The 15487-nt window shown below is 45.8% G+C and overlaps 3 protein-coding genes across 5 annotated transcripts; 2 read left to right on the top strand and 1 right to left on the bottom strand.

Annotated features, from left to right (window-relative positions):
• The first annotated feature begins 560 nt into the window (after positions 1-560).
• On the top strand, positions 561-2875 carry IFT25 (intraflagellar transport 25). The gene is made up of 5 exons (XM_062497708.1): positions 561-667; positions 1108-1214; positions 1568-1636; positions 2172-2215; positions 2678-2875. The coding sequence occupies exons 1-5, from the start codon at positions 570-572 to the stop codon at positions 2783-2785; spliced, it is 426 nt and encodes a 141-aa protein (XP_062353692.1). The 5' UTR covers positions 561-569; the 3' UTR covers positions 2786-2875.
• Positions 2876-3951: 1076 nt separating this feature from the next.
• Positions 3952-7718, bottom strand: DIO1 (iodothyronine deiodinase 1). The gene is made up of 4 exons (XM_062497945.1): positions 7388-7718; positions 5770-5913; positions 4519-4718; positions 3952-4041 (listed from the first exon to the last, which is right to left on the bottom strand). Exons 1-4 carry the CDS (start codon positions 7716-7718, stop codon positions 3952-3954), a joined length of 765 nt encoding a protein of 254 aa, XP_062353929.1.
• A 1289-nt stretch (positions 7719-9007) lies between these two features.
• Positions 9008-15273, top strand: YIPF1 (Yip1 domain family member 1). 3 transcript variants are annotated; one of them, XM_062497461.1, is made up of 10 exons: positions 9008-9023; positions 9134-9207; positions 9886-10049; positions 10672-10752; positions 10859-10946; positions 11071-11187; positions 12182-12348; positions 12827-13009; positions 13880-13994; positions 14930-15273. In XM_062497461.1, the coding sequence occupies exons 2-9, from the start codon at positions 9177-9179 to the stop codon at positions 13970-13972; spliced, it is 924 nt and encodes a 307-aa protein (XP_062353445.1). In that variant the 5' UTR covers positions 9008-9023; positions 9134-9176; the 3' UTR covers positions 13973-13994; positions 14930-15273. The 3 variants fall into 3 exon arrangements, with proteins under 3 accessions (XP_062353445.1, XP_062353446.1, XP_062353444.1); XM_062497462.1 differs by lacking the exon at positions 9008-9023 and having other exon boundaries at positions 9041-9207; positions 9916-10049; XM_062497460.1 differs by lacking the exon at positions 9008-9023 and having other exon boundaries at positions 9041-9207.
• Positions 15274-15487: the final 214 nt, after the last annotated feature.

Genomic DNA, 15487 nt, shown 5'->3' with positions numbered 1-15487 from the left:
GGGCCCTGCCCGAGGGGGGCCGGGGGGACCGAAGGGATGGGGAGGCGGGTGCGAAGGGATCGCTTCTAACCCGGAGCGGGATCAGGGGCTCCGCTGGGAAGGCTCTGTGAAAGGACCGGGCTGTGCCCGGGGGTGAGCGCGCCGTGAGCGGGCACAGCCCCGGAGGGCTCCGAGCCCAGGGGACACTGGGGAAGGGGCAGAAGGGCAGGGGACACAGGGGGAAGGGTCCCCTGCCGCGCACAGAGGCCACAATCCCGCTCGTTCCCCGATTCTCACCCCCCCCCCCCCCCCCCGACTCCCACCTACCTGCCCCGGGAGGGGCCGCGCCGTCAGCCGGGCCGGGGCTCGGCGCTCCCGCCGCCCGTCCCGCAGCGCCCGCGGGCGGCGGGCGGGGCCGCGCGGGGGGCGGGCGGCGGGCGGGGCGGAGCGGGGCACGGCGGGAGCGGCGGGTCCCGCCCCGCTCGGCTCTCCCTGCCTGGGGCGAATCCCGCAGCTCCGGTACCGGGAGCGGCCGTGGGGGGCGGGGAAGCTGCTGGCTTTGCCCGGGAGGGGCGGCCCCGCCGCGAGCGATGGGAGCCACCGACTGGTGCCGGAGCTCGGCGGGGGCCGCCCTGGTCCTGGCCACGTCCAGCGATGCTGAACACCCCGCCGAGAGCGTGGCGGACGGGTGAGGGCCGGGCGGGGGCGGCGGGAGCGGCCCCGGGCTCGGAGCCCGCCGGGGCTGGCCCGGGCTCGGCCCTTGGCCCTCACGCCGGAGCCGCCTCAGGGTGGGAGTGCTCGGGGCCCGCCGCCATTGCTCGCTGCTCTGTGGTGCCGCCCGGGCACAGAGCCTGCACGGCGAGCTCTGCCTCCGGAGAGCTGCCCCGTCGCTGTACGGGGCACTGCTGAAAGTACCCCAAATAAAAATGCTTCCCCCTTCCTTTTCCTCCCCCCTTTCCCCTCCTCCGTCTCTCCCCTTCCTCATCATCCCCGTTTTTCCACCTTTCTTGTTTCCCCGCTGTGCTTTCCCCCTTCCTTTCCCCTCCACATTTTTCTGTGATAAATTTCATTCCAGGTGGTTATAGATGGAAAGCTGCGCTTGAGGGTTTTGTCCTGTTCTTTCTACAGAAGTTCCAAAACATTTTGGACAACGACAGGCATGTTCCCGCAGGAATTGATAATTGGTTTTCCCAAACGTGTAAAAATCAGCAAAGTCTCCATCCAGTGTTATTTGGGTAAGACCTTGTAGTAGGCAAGTAGGCAAGTTGTCTTGCAGTAGGCAATGTGTGCTATATTAAAATGTGTGTCTGTGCCTTAATGAAAGTTCCCACACAAGTGTCACAGTCTGTACATAGCCACTTTTAACAGATTCATAAACGTTTAACTTCACGTAAAGATTTAATTTTGCATAAAGATTCATTTTCACAAAGCAATCATCCTTCATGTCCGCAATCCCCATAGCTTAGAGAAAAAGTAAATTAGTTAATGCTTTGAAAGTGCTTTGTTGGATGTAAAGTGATGGAATAAATACCAGTGTCAATAAAGAATCAGAACTTGGGTTGATATTCTGAATTTATATGTATTTTAGTGCGGACCTTAAGGATTGAAAGAAGCACATCTAAAGAACCTGTGGGCTTTGAACAGTGTTTTGAAAAAGGTAAGACTGAATTTGTGGGGTTTTGTGGGAACAATGTTGTTCTTTTTCAGTGAATCACTGTAACCCCTCATCTATTTGTTGAGTAAAGTGTGGTGTGATTATCATTTTATTAGACATTAATGTGACAGTCACGTTTAAGTGAATTTTGTTAACACTGCTGGTCTTGCTGCAGTTTGGAGAGTAAAATGCTGTATAAGGGCTAAAAGCACTACTTGTGCACTTTATGTTCCAAAAACTAAAAACAGGCTTACATAGTGTAATGGAGTGCTATTTCCTGCATTGTTTGGTTTGGGGATTGGCTTTTTTTAGTGTCTCTTGGGTGACCTTTTATAACACTGTAATGAGTGGGACATATATACATACACAGGGATATTGCAAAAAAGCATTCTCCTAAATCAGCTGTAAAAGTAAAAAAGAACAACATCTATATGCAGTGTAAATTCATAGTCCTTAAACTCACTTGAACTCTGAGTCCAGTGAAAACTTCACAGCACTGCATTATTCTTCTTTATTTACCTTAAAATATGTTTTCTAGATTTGCAGCACAGAGAAGGACAGCTCCAAATGGAAGAATTTCCAGTGAGTATATACAGTTTATATCAATAGTGGTTCATGAAGTGGGTTGTCTGGACTAAGTGGGGAGAAACCATAAAAAAACCAAACATGTATTTATTTACAATTACTGCTCAGTTGGTGTTAAAGACAGGAATTTGTAGATTGTGGTGTGAAATTGCACTTCCCAGCTGCTCCTCTGTAGATTATGCCATGAAATTGCACCTGCCTTGTGCTTCTAACGAGGTGCAAGGGCCCTTTCCAGAAGTGTGGCAATCTTCCCTCCTTCAATTGCTGCCTTTAAAGCTGCAGATTTCAGGAGGTGATGGGAATTTTTTGAGTTGCAGGTCAAACAACTTGATTTATGTGCGGTTCAAAAACAGACACTGGCATATCCTGATCCTTGTGTTTAACAAACTTCTGCAAACGTGGTTTGGTAGTTTTGTTACCACAGAGAATGTAATAACATTATTTTTATTCCTTCTGCAGCTTCCTGAGTTCGAAGCCACTTACTTGCGTTTCATCATCAAATCTGCCTTTGATCATTTTGTGTCAGTGCACCGGGTGATGGCAGAGGGCATGGCAGAGCACACTTGAGCCCAGCTGAAACTTGGGCCTCCATTTTATTTTTTTTTATAAGGAAGCTTCACTTTGATAGCTGCACTGCAGAAAATGTTTATTATTAGAACTTTGTATTAAAGTGGTTTTTGAAGGTCTGGATGTGGTATGTATTCTCTGCTGGTTTAATGTATGGAATAGAACAGGAGACTATAGAATCATTTAGGTTGGAAAAGACTTTCAAGATCATCAAGTCCAATCACAACATAGTGCTGTTGTTAATTGTAGTAACAGCTTTCTCATTTTGTAACCTAAACTGTCAGCCTAGAACACCGGAGCATAACTGAGCCCATTTAAGGTAGTATGTTTATATCAGGCTTACATAATACATGAATTAAAACTCAATTTTCTGTAAAATGTTTCCCTCACACTCTGAGTTAAATAGAAAAAGTGTGAGCTACTTAAGAGGGATGTATTACTTCCTACTGTCAAACAAGTCCTTCAGAAGTCCTTAAATTGGTAACTTTCAGATCAGCTCAAACTCGGAGATTATTAGAATGAATATAAATGTCTGGTAATGCTTAACAGTACCCCAGAGGAGAGCAGCAGGGCAGGAAGGGAGATAATCTGAAGCCAAATGAAGTGCTTTGACAGGCTTTTAATAATTGTAGATCAATCCCTTGTTTCTGTAAATATTTTCTAGAATCAGGTCACAGCAGCCAGTGCTTTATGCTGGGACCATCATAACAAATACTCCTGGAAACAGATGTTGATAGAGATTGTCTTGCTCAGAAGCCTCCTGAAGTCAGTGAAAGGAAACATTTTATATATACAAGTGCAATGTGTATAGTAATGGGAAATCAGTTGCTTTGCATGCTAGTGGACACGTGCAAATGTCACCACCCTGAAGTTTATCCTGCAGGATATTCCTTACAGGTGCAAATGTTGGTATCCAGAGCTCGGTGGACCCAGCTCCCACACTGTTCATGTGGTATAAGAGTAGTAAGTTACTACAGAACAGAAGTTGGTGTTGTAGGGAGGACACCTGAAAGCTTCTAGACAAACAGAGTGAACCTCATTCCAGATGCTCCTTACATGCACATACAACATTCCTCTTATCTCTGTGGCTCTTTTTAAATTCTCTTTCTGTTCCTTAGACTTAGGTCTGTGACAATTATTTTTGAGCTTCTTTATCCAAATAGTTTTTACTTCAAAGTCCTCTTCATTTTCTGTTCCAGTTTTTCCAGGATGGCACGTATTTCCTGGGGGTGGTAATTCCAAGGCCCCACTCCTCCCTGCAAAGGCAATAAAATGACACAGCGATGCTCAAGCTGGCAGAGCTGAAATCCTTCAGAGCACAGCAGCTGCAGCAGCACTGTGGGTGGGTGTGCCTTGGGCTCCCTTTCCACTGGAGCCATCCAGTGGGGAGATGGTCATGCACTGGTTACACCCTGCTGTGTCACTGGGACAGAACCAATGTCTGGATGCTGGAGGTGGGAATTGTTCCTGGATCAAACAGCTTAGATGTACTTCAGGTTACTAGTGAGCCAAAAGATAAATATTTGAGCAGGACTGAGGTGTACATCAAATATGTACATTATAAAGGCCCAGCCTGGTTTTGCTGCATGTTCATTTCTCTCCACGTTTACAGTGCATTGTGAAATGTTTAGCTCTCGAACAGAATTAAAGACTGACTGTTAAATGTAGTCTTAAGTTACCTTGAAATTTCAAGATCTCTGTATGCTGTGGTCATTGCTACTGATATTTTTTACCTTGTAGATAACCTTCCCTCCTTGAAGCAGGTAGAGTCGTTCCGGCAGTGCAGCGTATTTTGAACTGCTCAGGTTTTCCATAGTGTCTAAAACCACTGGACAGAGAGGGTGATTTTTCTGAAGAAATTGTGCTGCAATTTTTCGATCTTCAAGACTTCTGTGATTTTTAATAAGGACATTGTTTTTAAAAGCCCATCCATCTAAAACAAATGAGGAAGGGATTTAGCAATGAAGGTTTTGAATAGGTGCAAGGGTGGATATGTACTGTGTGTCAGATCCCAAAACTAGGTTAAAAGAATCTTGCAGTTTATTCCTAAAATCAAAACCTGCCATGAAATGAAAGCCCCCCCTCAACTATGGCAGCATTAGAGCTTTCCAATAAATGATTGTTTTTTTCCCCTTTAATTTCATTGAACGGCATTTTCCTCTTGCTGTGGATTCAGCAATATTTGATGGATTTTAGCTGAAATTTTCCCACACAAACTGACCCTAGAAAGAATACATGTTCTCCACCTGGTGTCTATTTGGGTAAGGTTTGCCAGTGCTGTTCATTCTGCTTGGTTGTATTCATTAAGCCTATAAACCAAAATTACAGGTCTGTGAGAAGCAAAATGTGAGCCAGGACACACCTTTGTTGTTCAGAACCATGCAAACAAACATTTGCACACAACTCCCAGTAAAGCAGTAACTAGTAAAAGGGTTTGATGACTTAGTCATTATCTGATTCTCAGTTGCTGAAAATGACATAATTGCTAGAAAAATATAAATGTTAGGTTTTAGAAAAATCTTTAATCCTGGGACAAAACCTGTGCCAATGTGTTGTTTAGAATCCAGTGGAGATAAACAAGTGTGGTTTGCTTGCCAAATTTTTCAGATTGGAGTCTGCATCCTGTTCTTGGAAAATGTTAAAAACTAATTATATTTTTCTGTTAATGCATAGCACAACTTTTGTTCTATGAAATGCCTTTCGTTCCTCTTTCTAAAAGGAGCTGTACTAACATTGAGAAGCAAATTTTAAAAGAAAACAACTCTGTCCTTCACATGAGTAACTCAATTTAAAGTCAGAAGTGTTAAGTAGAATCTTAGGAGAATTAGGGACACAAACTGCTGCCTAGATGTGGTGTTGCCACTTGATTTGAAGATTTCTCTCCTGTTTGCAGCCCCCTCCTTTACTAGCACAGTTTTTTTTCCCCTGAAGGAAGTGACACATTTGCAGCTGTGGTTGGCATCACCGTGGTGTTTGTACTGTACCTACTGCGTGAGCTTCCTCAATGTAGATGATAAGGAAATCTGCTATTGAGCTGAAATCTTTGATGAGCTTGTTGAACTCATCAAATTTTAGCATAAATGAAGGTCAGGTGCAACTTCCAAAATTCAGGATTAAAGGTCGGTTATCTGGGAAAAAAAAAAAAATTGTGGTTAATGGAAGAGAGGAAGGACGGAATTAAATACACTGAACTGTGCAGAGATTCCTGGAGTCACTTCATAAACTTCTCCTAGGTTAGTAAAATCAGCAGAACCTCTGCATCTCTGCAAAGCAGGCATAAAGGTGTTTTTCCTAGTTGGCTCTGATCTGTACTGCATCCAGCAAGGATTTTACCTGAGGGAACCCCTGCAGTCACACACCTTCTCTTCCTCATCATTAGAGCTGATCGCCAAGTTCCCAACATTTTTGGGATAGGGAACTGGTCCAAAATAGGCATCTCAGCCTCCCTTAGTTCCTTAGTATGGAGCAACTTCAAAAATACTAAACATGGCTTTCTGCAATGTTATCCAGGGGCAGAGGTTCAGGGGGGTGGGCATTGAGGACACAGTCCTAGTGCCTTTTCATGTCCAGACTTTTTTTTAGATGTGTCAGTACAAGATGAGCTGAGGGGAAACTGCAGACTTTTCAGTCATGCATCACAGGCTTTCATGCTTTCACTGTATTTCTGCAATTTCCTGTTCAAACAGAACTCTGGTTATATATTATTATTAAACTAACCTTACACTGGCAAAAGTATTCGCAGTTGCTTACAAATTAACACAGTATTGTGTTGGTGTTGGCATCTGTTTGCAAGGCCTTGATTTAAGAGAGCTTGCAGGATTTTTTAAGCACCTGCTTTAGTCTGGTTATGCTAAATGCCATGAAATTTGTTCAAGATCTTTCTGGCATGGTTTAACTTAAAAGCTGCTGCTGATACAGATCCACAACCTAAAGAATTAAATAACAATGGTACCTTCCTGTAGATACTGTGTATCTCTTCTACAAATTTGCAGCCCATTTTCTACATAAATATCTATATATAATTAGGAATGCAGAGTGAGAGATGAATATAATCCCTCCCGTAGGGATGGAGGCTGCAGCTTAATGATTAATTCTACATTCTGCTGAGATCTCAGTGGGAGGCAGCGGATAAAGTACAAAGCAGCTACATCTGCTTTATTCCAGCCACTTTGGATCTGGAAAAACCCACCGTGTGCTTTCTAGGCTTTAGGCTAGCTAGGAGAGCTGGTGTGGAATTTTCTGTATGGACAGGGAACGACAGCAAACACTCAGGACTCGTTGTACATGGTTCAGTTCTAGACCTTCTCTCCCTAAAACAAATTACTACCTTGGCTTTCAGCAAAAAGTGTTTCCAGGCAGAGCCAGCTCTTGGAAAAGCTCAGTGCTGTGGGGGGATAGCACAGACAGGGTGATAAATGCAGGTTATTTTAGAAAATCAAGAAGCAGCTGGAGTAAATGTGCTGCATCTTGTCCAGCAGGTGAGTGCTGGTGCTCTGTACATGATGCACTCCCGTGCTGGCTGCCTGTCCTTGTTCCTTCAGCAGCATCTCCTCATTTATGCTCTCAGCAAACCTAACCCAGCTACATGGCTGCATTACTGACCTTCCATGAAATCCAGGAGGTGACAAACTTCCCCATCGAGGGTCACCACCGGCGTGTTGGGAGCAGGGTGTCCCTCGTAGGCTTCATCCTCCAGCCTCTTCCACTTCACCTTCAGCACAAACTGCAAATACTTGAAGCTGAAAAAAGTCGGGCCCCAGTTTTCATAGCTGAACTTTGGATTCTGGTTCATTCTGCTCTTTTCACCCATCTTTAAGATGTACCTTTTCATGGCATTGGGGAACAGTATCATCAGTGTTTTGCCAACAACAACAGACAGAGTAACCTGCAGAAGAATCAGGATTTTCTGTAGGAATACCCTGGTGCCCAGCATTGTGCTGGACAGATCTGACTGCTCACGATGGGAGCACAATGCAAGGCAGGGGCAAAGGTAGTGGGTGAGGGGGAGGGAAAAAGTTCACGTGCTTGATTGAATATCTGCCTTGCCTTGCACACTGTCCTCTCCCTGCACTTCAGCTGCTGTGTGAGCAAGGATCCTGTCACCCATGCTCCCTGCAGCTGCACCAAAGGCATCGAGTGCAGGCAGGGTGTGTGCATGGTGCTCACTGCAGAGCTGTGGGGCTTATCCACAAATGTGGTCCGTGTTTTACAAATGAGGGGAGCTGGATCAGGGTGTTCTTCCTGAATCCCAGAGTAAAGACTAAGGTGCTGGTGCTTGGGGCCTTGGGGTGATGCATATGCTGTGCAGACAGTTCCCTGTTCGTCCTGCTCTGGGGCTCTGCTGCACTACAGGGCTTGGCATTTTGGGGCTGAAGGATTAAAAAAAAAAACCAAAACAACCAAAAACCAAAAAACCCCCATATATATAAACACTCCAGTGTATATAATATCCAGCTGGTCCCCAGTACAGAAAGGACGTGGATCTGTTGGAGTGAGGCTTCAAGAGGCCACCAAGATGAGAGGGATGGAGCAGCTCTGCTGTGAGAATTGGGATTGTTCAGCCTGGAGAAGGCGCTGCCGTGACCTAACTGTGGCCTTCCAGCACCTGAAGGGAGACAAGACGGATGGAGAGAGGCTATGGACATAATGATAGGATCTGCAGCGACAGGACAACGGCTTCAAACCAACAGACGGCAGGTTTAGAGTAGGTACGAGAAAAACATTCTCTCCCGTGAGGGAGGTGAGACCCTGGCACAGGTTGCCCAGAGGAGCTTCCCCATCCCGGGAAGTTTCCAGGGCCAGGCTGGACGGGACTTGGAGCAACCTGGGATAGTGAAAGCTGTCCTTGCCCATAGCAGGGAGTGGAAATGAGATGGGCTTCAATGTCCCTTCCAACCCACACCGTTCTGTGATTCTCTGATAAAACTCTCAGTTCCCAAAACATGTACTGTACACGTATAACAGTTTATCTATAGTCCGGGTATATTCGCGCACCGACGGCCACAGGCGGCAGCCGCCGCCACACCTGCCCAGTCGCGCTCGGGCTGCCGCGGGCCCTTTAAGGGGGCGGGCGGGCGCGCACGCGGAAGTGCCGCGCGGGCTCTGATTGGTCGGTGCCCGGCGCGTCGCCGGAGGGGCTGTTGCGCCCCGAGGGGCGGGGGGCAGGGGGACCCGGCGGCGGCGCTGATTGGCTGCGGGCGCGCGGCGGCCGCGGCGCCTTTAAGGGAGCGACGCTGAGGTGCGGGGTACGGGCGGGCTGCGGAGTTCGGGGGCGCGGCCGCGGCCACAGCAGCGCTGGCACGGGGCGGACACCGGCTCCCTCCCAGCGCTGCTCCTGTCCTCCTGCAGGAGGGTCGAGCCCCGGGGAGCTGATCCTCAGCCAGGCGGATGAATGGCGACGGCGGACGACCTCAAATTCCAAGGTAAAGGCGATGTCGCAGGTGCGGACGCGGGGCTGGGCCCCAGCTGCGGAGCCGCCAGGTGCTGGAGGCTTTGGGAGCGTTTCTGAGCGTTCGCGGAATAAAAACGTCTTGGGAGTTTTACTTTTGGGGTCGGGGTAGGGTCAGGTATCCTGAATTTTCTGAGATTAAATTGTGTTGCTGGCGAGCTAAAACATGCAACCGGTGTGGACTGAAATCGTGGACTGAAATCCTTCGCGATAGCAAGTGACAGATGCAAAAGGGCAGAGCGTTCTGTAATCTGTAAAGGCCCCGGTTTCAGACTTTTTTAGTTCTTCGATAAAAATTTCATGTCAAGTTTTGGAGGATATCGAAAGTACCCGTTTCTCCAGCGAGGCAGCTTTCCCCTCCCGTTGCAGAGATCTGCTGGCCCTGGGCTCGGGGCTGCTGGCAGGGCAGGAGGGCAGGCTCCAGTCCTGTAACGTCCTGCAGGCAGATCGGCAGGAAAAGCAGACTCACTTTATTGGCTGACTGAATGTTCAGCTTGATCCCTGTCAGTTCGGGCTTCAGGAAACAGATCATACCCAACGTGCCCAAGCTAGTGGTTATCCGGTCTTTATGTGTTTAATTGAGCCATGAGGGAAAAAAACCAAAACTTGAGTGTCTTGATCATCACCTGTCTTGTAATGTACTTATTTGCAGAATTTGATGATGCAGCTAATTTGCTTGCAGCAAATCCTGATGCCACCACCATAAGCATCGACGAGCCAGTGGAAATCCCCAAGAATCAGCACAGCCGCCTGCAGGAGCCAGGGAGGGAAGAGGATGATGAGTTACTGGGCACTGACGACTCTGATAAAACAGAGGTAATGCTCACAGCCCTGCTGGTGGAGAAAGATGGAGAGGGACTTCTTACAAGAGCATGCAGAGAGCAGGACAAGGGGGAATTGATTCAAACTAGAAGAGAAGGGGTTTAGATTGGATATTAGGAAGAAATTCTTTTCTGTGAGATCGGTGAGCCCCTGGCACAAGTTGCCCAGAGGCTGCCCCATTCCTGGAAGTGTTCAAGGCCAGGCTGGGTGGGGTTTGGAGCAGCCTGGGATAGTGGAAGGTATCCTTCCCCGTGGCAGGGGATGGAATGAAATGGGCTTTGAGGTCCTTCAATCACAGGCCATTCTGTGGTTCTGACAGCAAAGGGAACTTGTCATGGTGATGAGGGTGTGTGTTCAGGACTATGTGACAGCAGGTGCTAACAGCTGCCCTTTAGAACCTCAGGCCATGATTCTGCCTCCAGGGAGATAAGAGACTGGCTGCCAACAGCTATTGGAGGGGGAAAGAGAAACCATTACATAATCCATAGGAAGCACTACCCTGTTAAGCTTGTTTTCAGTTTGGGTACCCAAATCACGTGACTACTGTATAAATGAGCTAGTAATCCATAAATTATGTGCTTGTAACACTTTCCATTTTGTCTTTCCAACCATCCAGCTGCTTGCAGGACAGAAGAAAAGTGCCCCTTTCTGGACTTTTGAATACTACCAGACCTTCTTTGATGTGGATACATACCAGGTTAAATACTCTGCTCCACAGGAGAACTGTTGTCTGAAGTATGCCTAACCACTTGAGTTTTTTTTTCTTCTTGCATTGTCAGTCAGACAAATCCTTTGTTTCATAGGTCCTGGACAGAATCAAAGGGTCAGTGTTCCCAGTCCCTGGGAAGAACTTTGTAAGGCTGTATATCCGCAGCAATCCTGACCTTTATGGTAGGTACGAGGTGGGAAAAGTTATTTTCTGTGCTAAGTCTTTCGAGTCTGTATTTCATTTTACTTGCTGGCCTGAGAAAGCAAGAGAGCAGAGGAGGTACTGTTGATTTTGTCTCCTTTTAAGGTCCGTTTTGGATATGTGCTACACTCGTATTCACCATTGCTGTTAGTGGCAATCTCTCAAATTTCTTCATCCATCTGGGCAAACCAACGTACCACTACGTGCCCGAGTTCAGAAAAGGTTTGTAAGTAGTAATTTGTGTGTTTTTTGGGGGTTTTTTGTGTCTTTTTTTTTTTTTTTAACGTGCAAATGAAGTAATATAAAACCAGGTCATGGTTTTGATTTAGCACAGTCTTTTGATTGATTGCTGTCTTTAAATTTTTAGACATGTAAAACAAGCCCTTAAAATGGGCTGTGACTGGCAGAACCCTGTTTCTTCAGAGCATGAACTAGTTTCAGAGTTGTAGAAGAGCAAGCAGGAGTAATCAGTTATTTTATAGCCTTAGTGGATGTCTCCTTGTATAGAAAGTGAAAGCCCAGCACTGGCCTTAGTGGTGCTTTGGTGGGGCCTTCCTGGGTCTGTGGTCTCCCAGGAACCTGCAGGCCTCAGGCAGAAAATCCCAGATCAGATTGTCACTCATATCACCTACCAAGGGCTGGAAGTTGTTACCTTGTGGCAAATTAAAAAATAAGCTAAAGGTGGTCAACTGATCCCCAAAGAACTAGAGTGAGGATCCAGTTTGTCTACATCTCTCTTTGTATTATGAGGGAGGCTGCTGTCCCTGCAGAGGAGTACAGCTTCTCTTTGTTTCCAAAATCCTTAGTGTACTGGGAAGAATGTTGCCACTTGGGAATGCAGTCACTTGAATAATTTCAGATTTGACACTAGCTATTAGTAGCTGAATTTCTATTTTTAACTAAGTTTTTCCTGCCTCTGTGGCTTTTCCTTTCCAACTGAAACCAACAGCATTTTGTACGTGGGTGTAATAATAAAACTGAAATTACCTAGAGATTTTTTTCAGAAATCTTTACTTTTAAACTAACTTGAAGTGCTGGCAGAGTACCAGGTGTAAACTAGATACACATTCAAAATTCTCAGTTTAATAATAAGTCAAACTTCATCTTTTGGAAATACCTTCCCAGGTAGCTTTTCAGTTTTCATACTGAATGCTTCTGCATATTTGATTGTGGCAGGATTCAAAGTCAAACATTAAACCTTTTGTTGTGTTTTCAGTGTCCATAGCAGCTACAACGATTTATGCCTATGCTTGGCTTGTTCCCCTTGCTCTCTGGGGATTCCTAATGTGGAGGAACAGTAAAGTCATGAACATTGTTTCCTACTCATTCCTGGAGATCGTGTGTGTATATGGCTACTCCCTCTTCATTTACATTCCCACAGCGGTATGTATGGCTAAGGAGTGCCCCTCTCAGATGTCCTACTTGAGATTTGCTGCTTTCTTATGATATTGTTGATAGAGATTGTGGAGACTGGGAGAATCTTTGGCTCTTCTTCTTGAAGCTTGTCTAGTGTAAAGGTGTCTTGTGGGTGCTGGAAAAGCCCAGGGCACATAATTTCCCCAGAGCCAGCAAAACCAAGCAAGGTGCTCCTGGTGAGCCTGGCAGGCAGCCCGAGGCAGCCTCAGGAATCAAGATGTTTGTGTCCCCAGGAAACAGATATCTCTGCAGGATGGCAAGGCTGATGGATCCCAGGACAAGTTTCCCTGGCAGGGGACCCTCCTCTGGTTGGGGACAGGCCCTGGAGGGAGTGCCATAACTTGGGATTCACTCTTGTGTCGGGGAGTAAAGCTCATCACTGCTCTTACTCTTTCCTCCAGTAACAAGAGATGTGTCAGACAAAGCCTTTTCCTGCCTTTTGCAGATGTTGTGGATCATCCCACAGAAGGTGGTGCGCTGGGTGCTGGTGGTGTTCTCTCTGTGCCTCTCGGGCTCTGTGCTGGTGATGACTTTCTGGCCCGCTGTCCGTGATGACAACCGCAGGATCGCGGTGGCCACCGTGGCCACCATCCTGCTCCTGCACGCCCTGCTGGCTGTTGGCTGTTTGGTGGGACACTGCCATTCCTTCTCCCTAATTTCTTATTTCCTAGGACAGTTGGCATGTTTCAGGACAGGGAAGGAAGGATTGGCTGGTCTCTAGGAAACCTCCAATGTAAAAATTCCAGTTATTTTAAATTTAGGAAAAATTAATGCCAGTGTGACCCCGACAGTGCTGGTAAAAAAATGTAAATAATCAATTATGGAATCATAGAATATATCCAAGTTGGAGGGGACCCATCGGGATCATAGAGTCCAACTTCTACAGTCTTGAATTTACCTGAAATTCATCATAGTATCAGCAAAGCATTAATCTTTTATAGTGTTCAGTTGCACTTTAATGACTTCTATGCTTAATCCTTTAGAAGGATTAAAAGTTCAATATAAAGCATGTGCTTATGAGTTTTATCAGGTTTATGTTTTCATACACATAAGTGTTAGAAAACAGAAGAGCCTGAGGCCACTGAAATACGCAAGGAACACTTAAATTATTTGTTTCCCCATTGCAGTGGGTAGAAGGGTATCAGCCAGGCCTCAGTTTCCACAGCTTCCAGAGTAGAGGAATCTGGTTCTCCACAGCTCAGTGTGCAGGGATGTGATGGCAAAACACAACTCTCCCTGGATCTGCAATTCAACCCTTTCCAGTACAGGTCTTTTTCAAAGGCCTTGGCTGCTAACAGTTAAATTTTAAAATACAGTTCAGAGCACCATTTTCATTGACCATTTCTAAGCTGATAAAAACAGAAAAAGGTTCAAATTTGCCTTTTCACTGCTGCGTTTGTACCTGTGTTTGATGGGTGTGGAAAGAAAGAGCTGGGATGAGGCAGCACTGTATGTTTCTCCCTAAATAGTTTTTTTTTTTTTTTCTCTGATAATGTAGGCGTACTTTTTTGATGCCCCTGAGCTGGATATTCCTGCACCTATTATCCCTGCTCACAACAGTACTAACAAAGTAGTGCTGGAACAACAGTAATAACAAAGAGTCACTAAATAAGGTAAGAGCCCAATCTAAACTTTATTTTTTCTGCAGTTATCACAGGCATCTTGAAACTTTTCCCCATCACTATAGTTGAATGGAAATAGGTTTAACAGATTTATTTTTGCTAAATGGGGTCTATACATAAATAACATTTATTAACTTTGTTTCAGTTGTAAGTTTTAAGTACAGATGTAAAGACTGAAAAGAGGGTGAGGAACAAGGATCTGTTACCTTTCTCTCCTTTGAGGTTTGCTCAGTCCCGGAGGCCATTCCTTTACAAAACCCAAAAGCATTTATTTGAATTTATTGTGCACAAGTGAAATTTAAGCAATAAACTGCTACACTCTAATTTTTCTTCCCTTTTAATGTAAAAAGCAGATTTGGTTTTTTTTCCCTTGATGTTTCAGACAGTATTTCAGAGCAGGAGCCTTGTGTGGGGACATCTGTGTAGGCTCTGGGCAGGGCTGACTCGGAGCCTGAGCCATCCATCCCTCTGGACTGCATTCCCTCTGTGGGATAGCTTAAGCATTTGCTTCCTGGAATCTGGGACTGCCGCCAGCAGCAGATGACATTTGAATTATGTTGGATAATTCTGTGGAGGTGGTCCAGGAATGGGCTAATAGACATGTACTTGGAGTGGCCTGGCCTTTACATCAGCCACAATTATGTTTGTGAAAATCAGGATATTTACTGAATAAAAGCTATATTAGATTTAAAATAAACAATATCAGAAATAGCCAAATGTGCCTAGTGAAAGACACACAAAAATGACACAATCCAATCATGCAAATCAATTTCAGTGGCTTTTCTTCCTGCAAAATCAGTTTTTCATTCCAGATGCCTAATAAGCATCAATGTGACAGTAATGGATTTTAGTATTGTGACTTAAATATGTCCCCTGTAGTGTCCACTTGTGAGGAAATATTCACTGGAGTTATTTGTCTCTTTCAGATGACAGCACCAGTTTCTCCATCTATACAGTAGATTTATTTTAAATTATTTTTTCACTGAAGACCTTGGAAACTTCAAGGACAAGGGATGTGTTTTGCAGCAGGATGGGCAGTGATGTCCCATGGACATATGGACATGTCCATGCTTACTGGACACTGGCTGCTGCCAGGGGCAGCGTGAACCATTGATCTCAGTCTAGAACAGAAAAGGGGTCATTTATTTGGTTGGGATTTTATTTTTAATGTTTTGTTTCGCTTTTGAGGAGGCTTTGTTTTGTTTTTTTCTTGAATTCAGTCTATGCTCACTACACCGTTTTACCTCTGAATAAAGCGTTTTGATGACGATGTGAGATCCGTTATTTTGTGCACAAAACATCTTCGTGCTCTAAAGCTTTGGTGAGGGTTTGGTCCAAGGCATGGCGTTGTGACAGGACTGAACCCCCCAGAGCTGCCCCCGTGCCGCCAGCGAGGCTTTTAAAGTGTAAATAAACGGACGTAACGTGAACTAATGTGACAACTTCTTTCCTCGCCGCCCCGGGTCGCACTCTGTCCCCTTAGA

This window comes from Cinclus cinclus, chromosome 8 (genome assembly GCF_963662255.1).
Source record: "Cinclus cinclus chromosome 8, bCinCin1.1, whole genome shotgun sequence".
NCBI classification, from domain to species: domain Eukaryota; kingdom Metazoa; phylum Chordata; class Aves; order Passeriformes; family Cinclidae; genus Cinclus; species Cinclus cinclus.
Note: the sequence above shows the minus strand (reverse complement) of the source record. Positions and strands in the feature narration are given on the sequence as shown.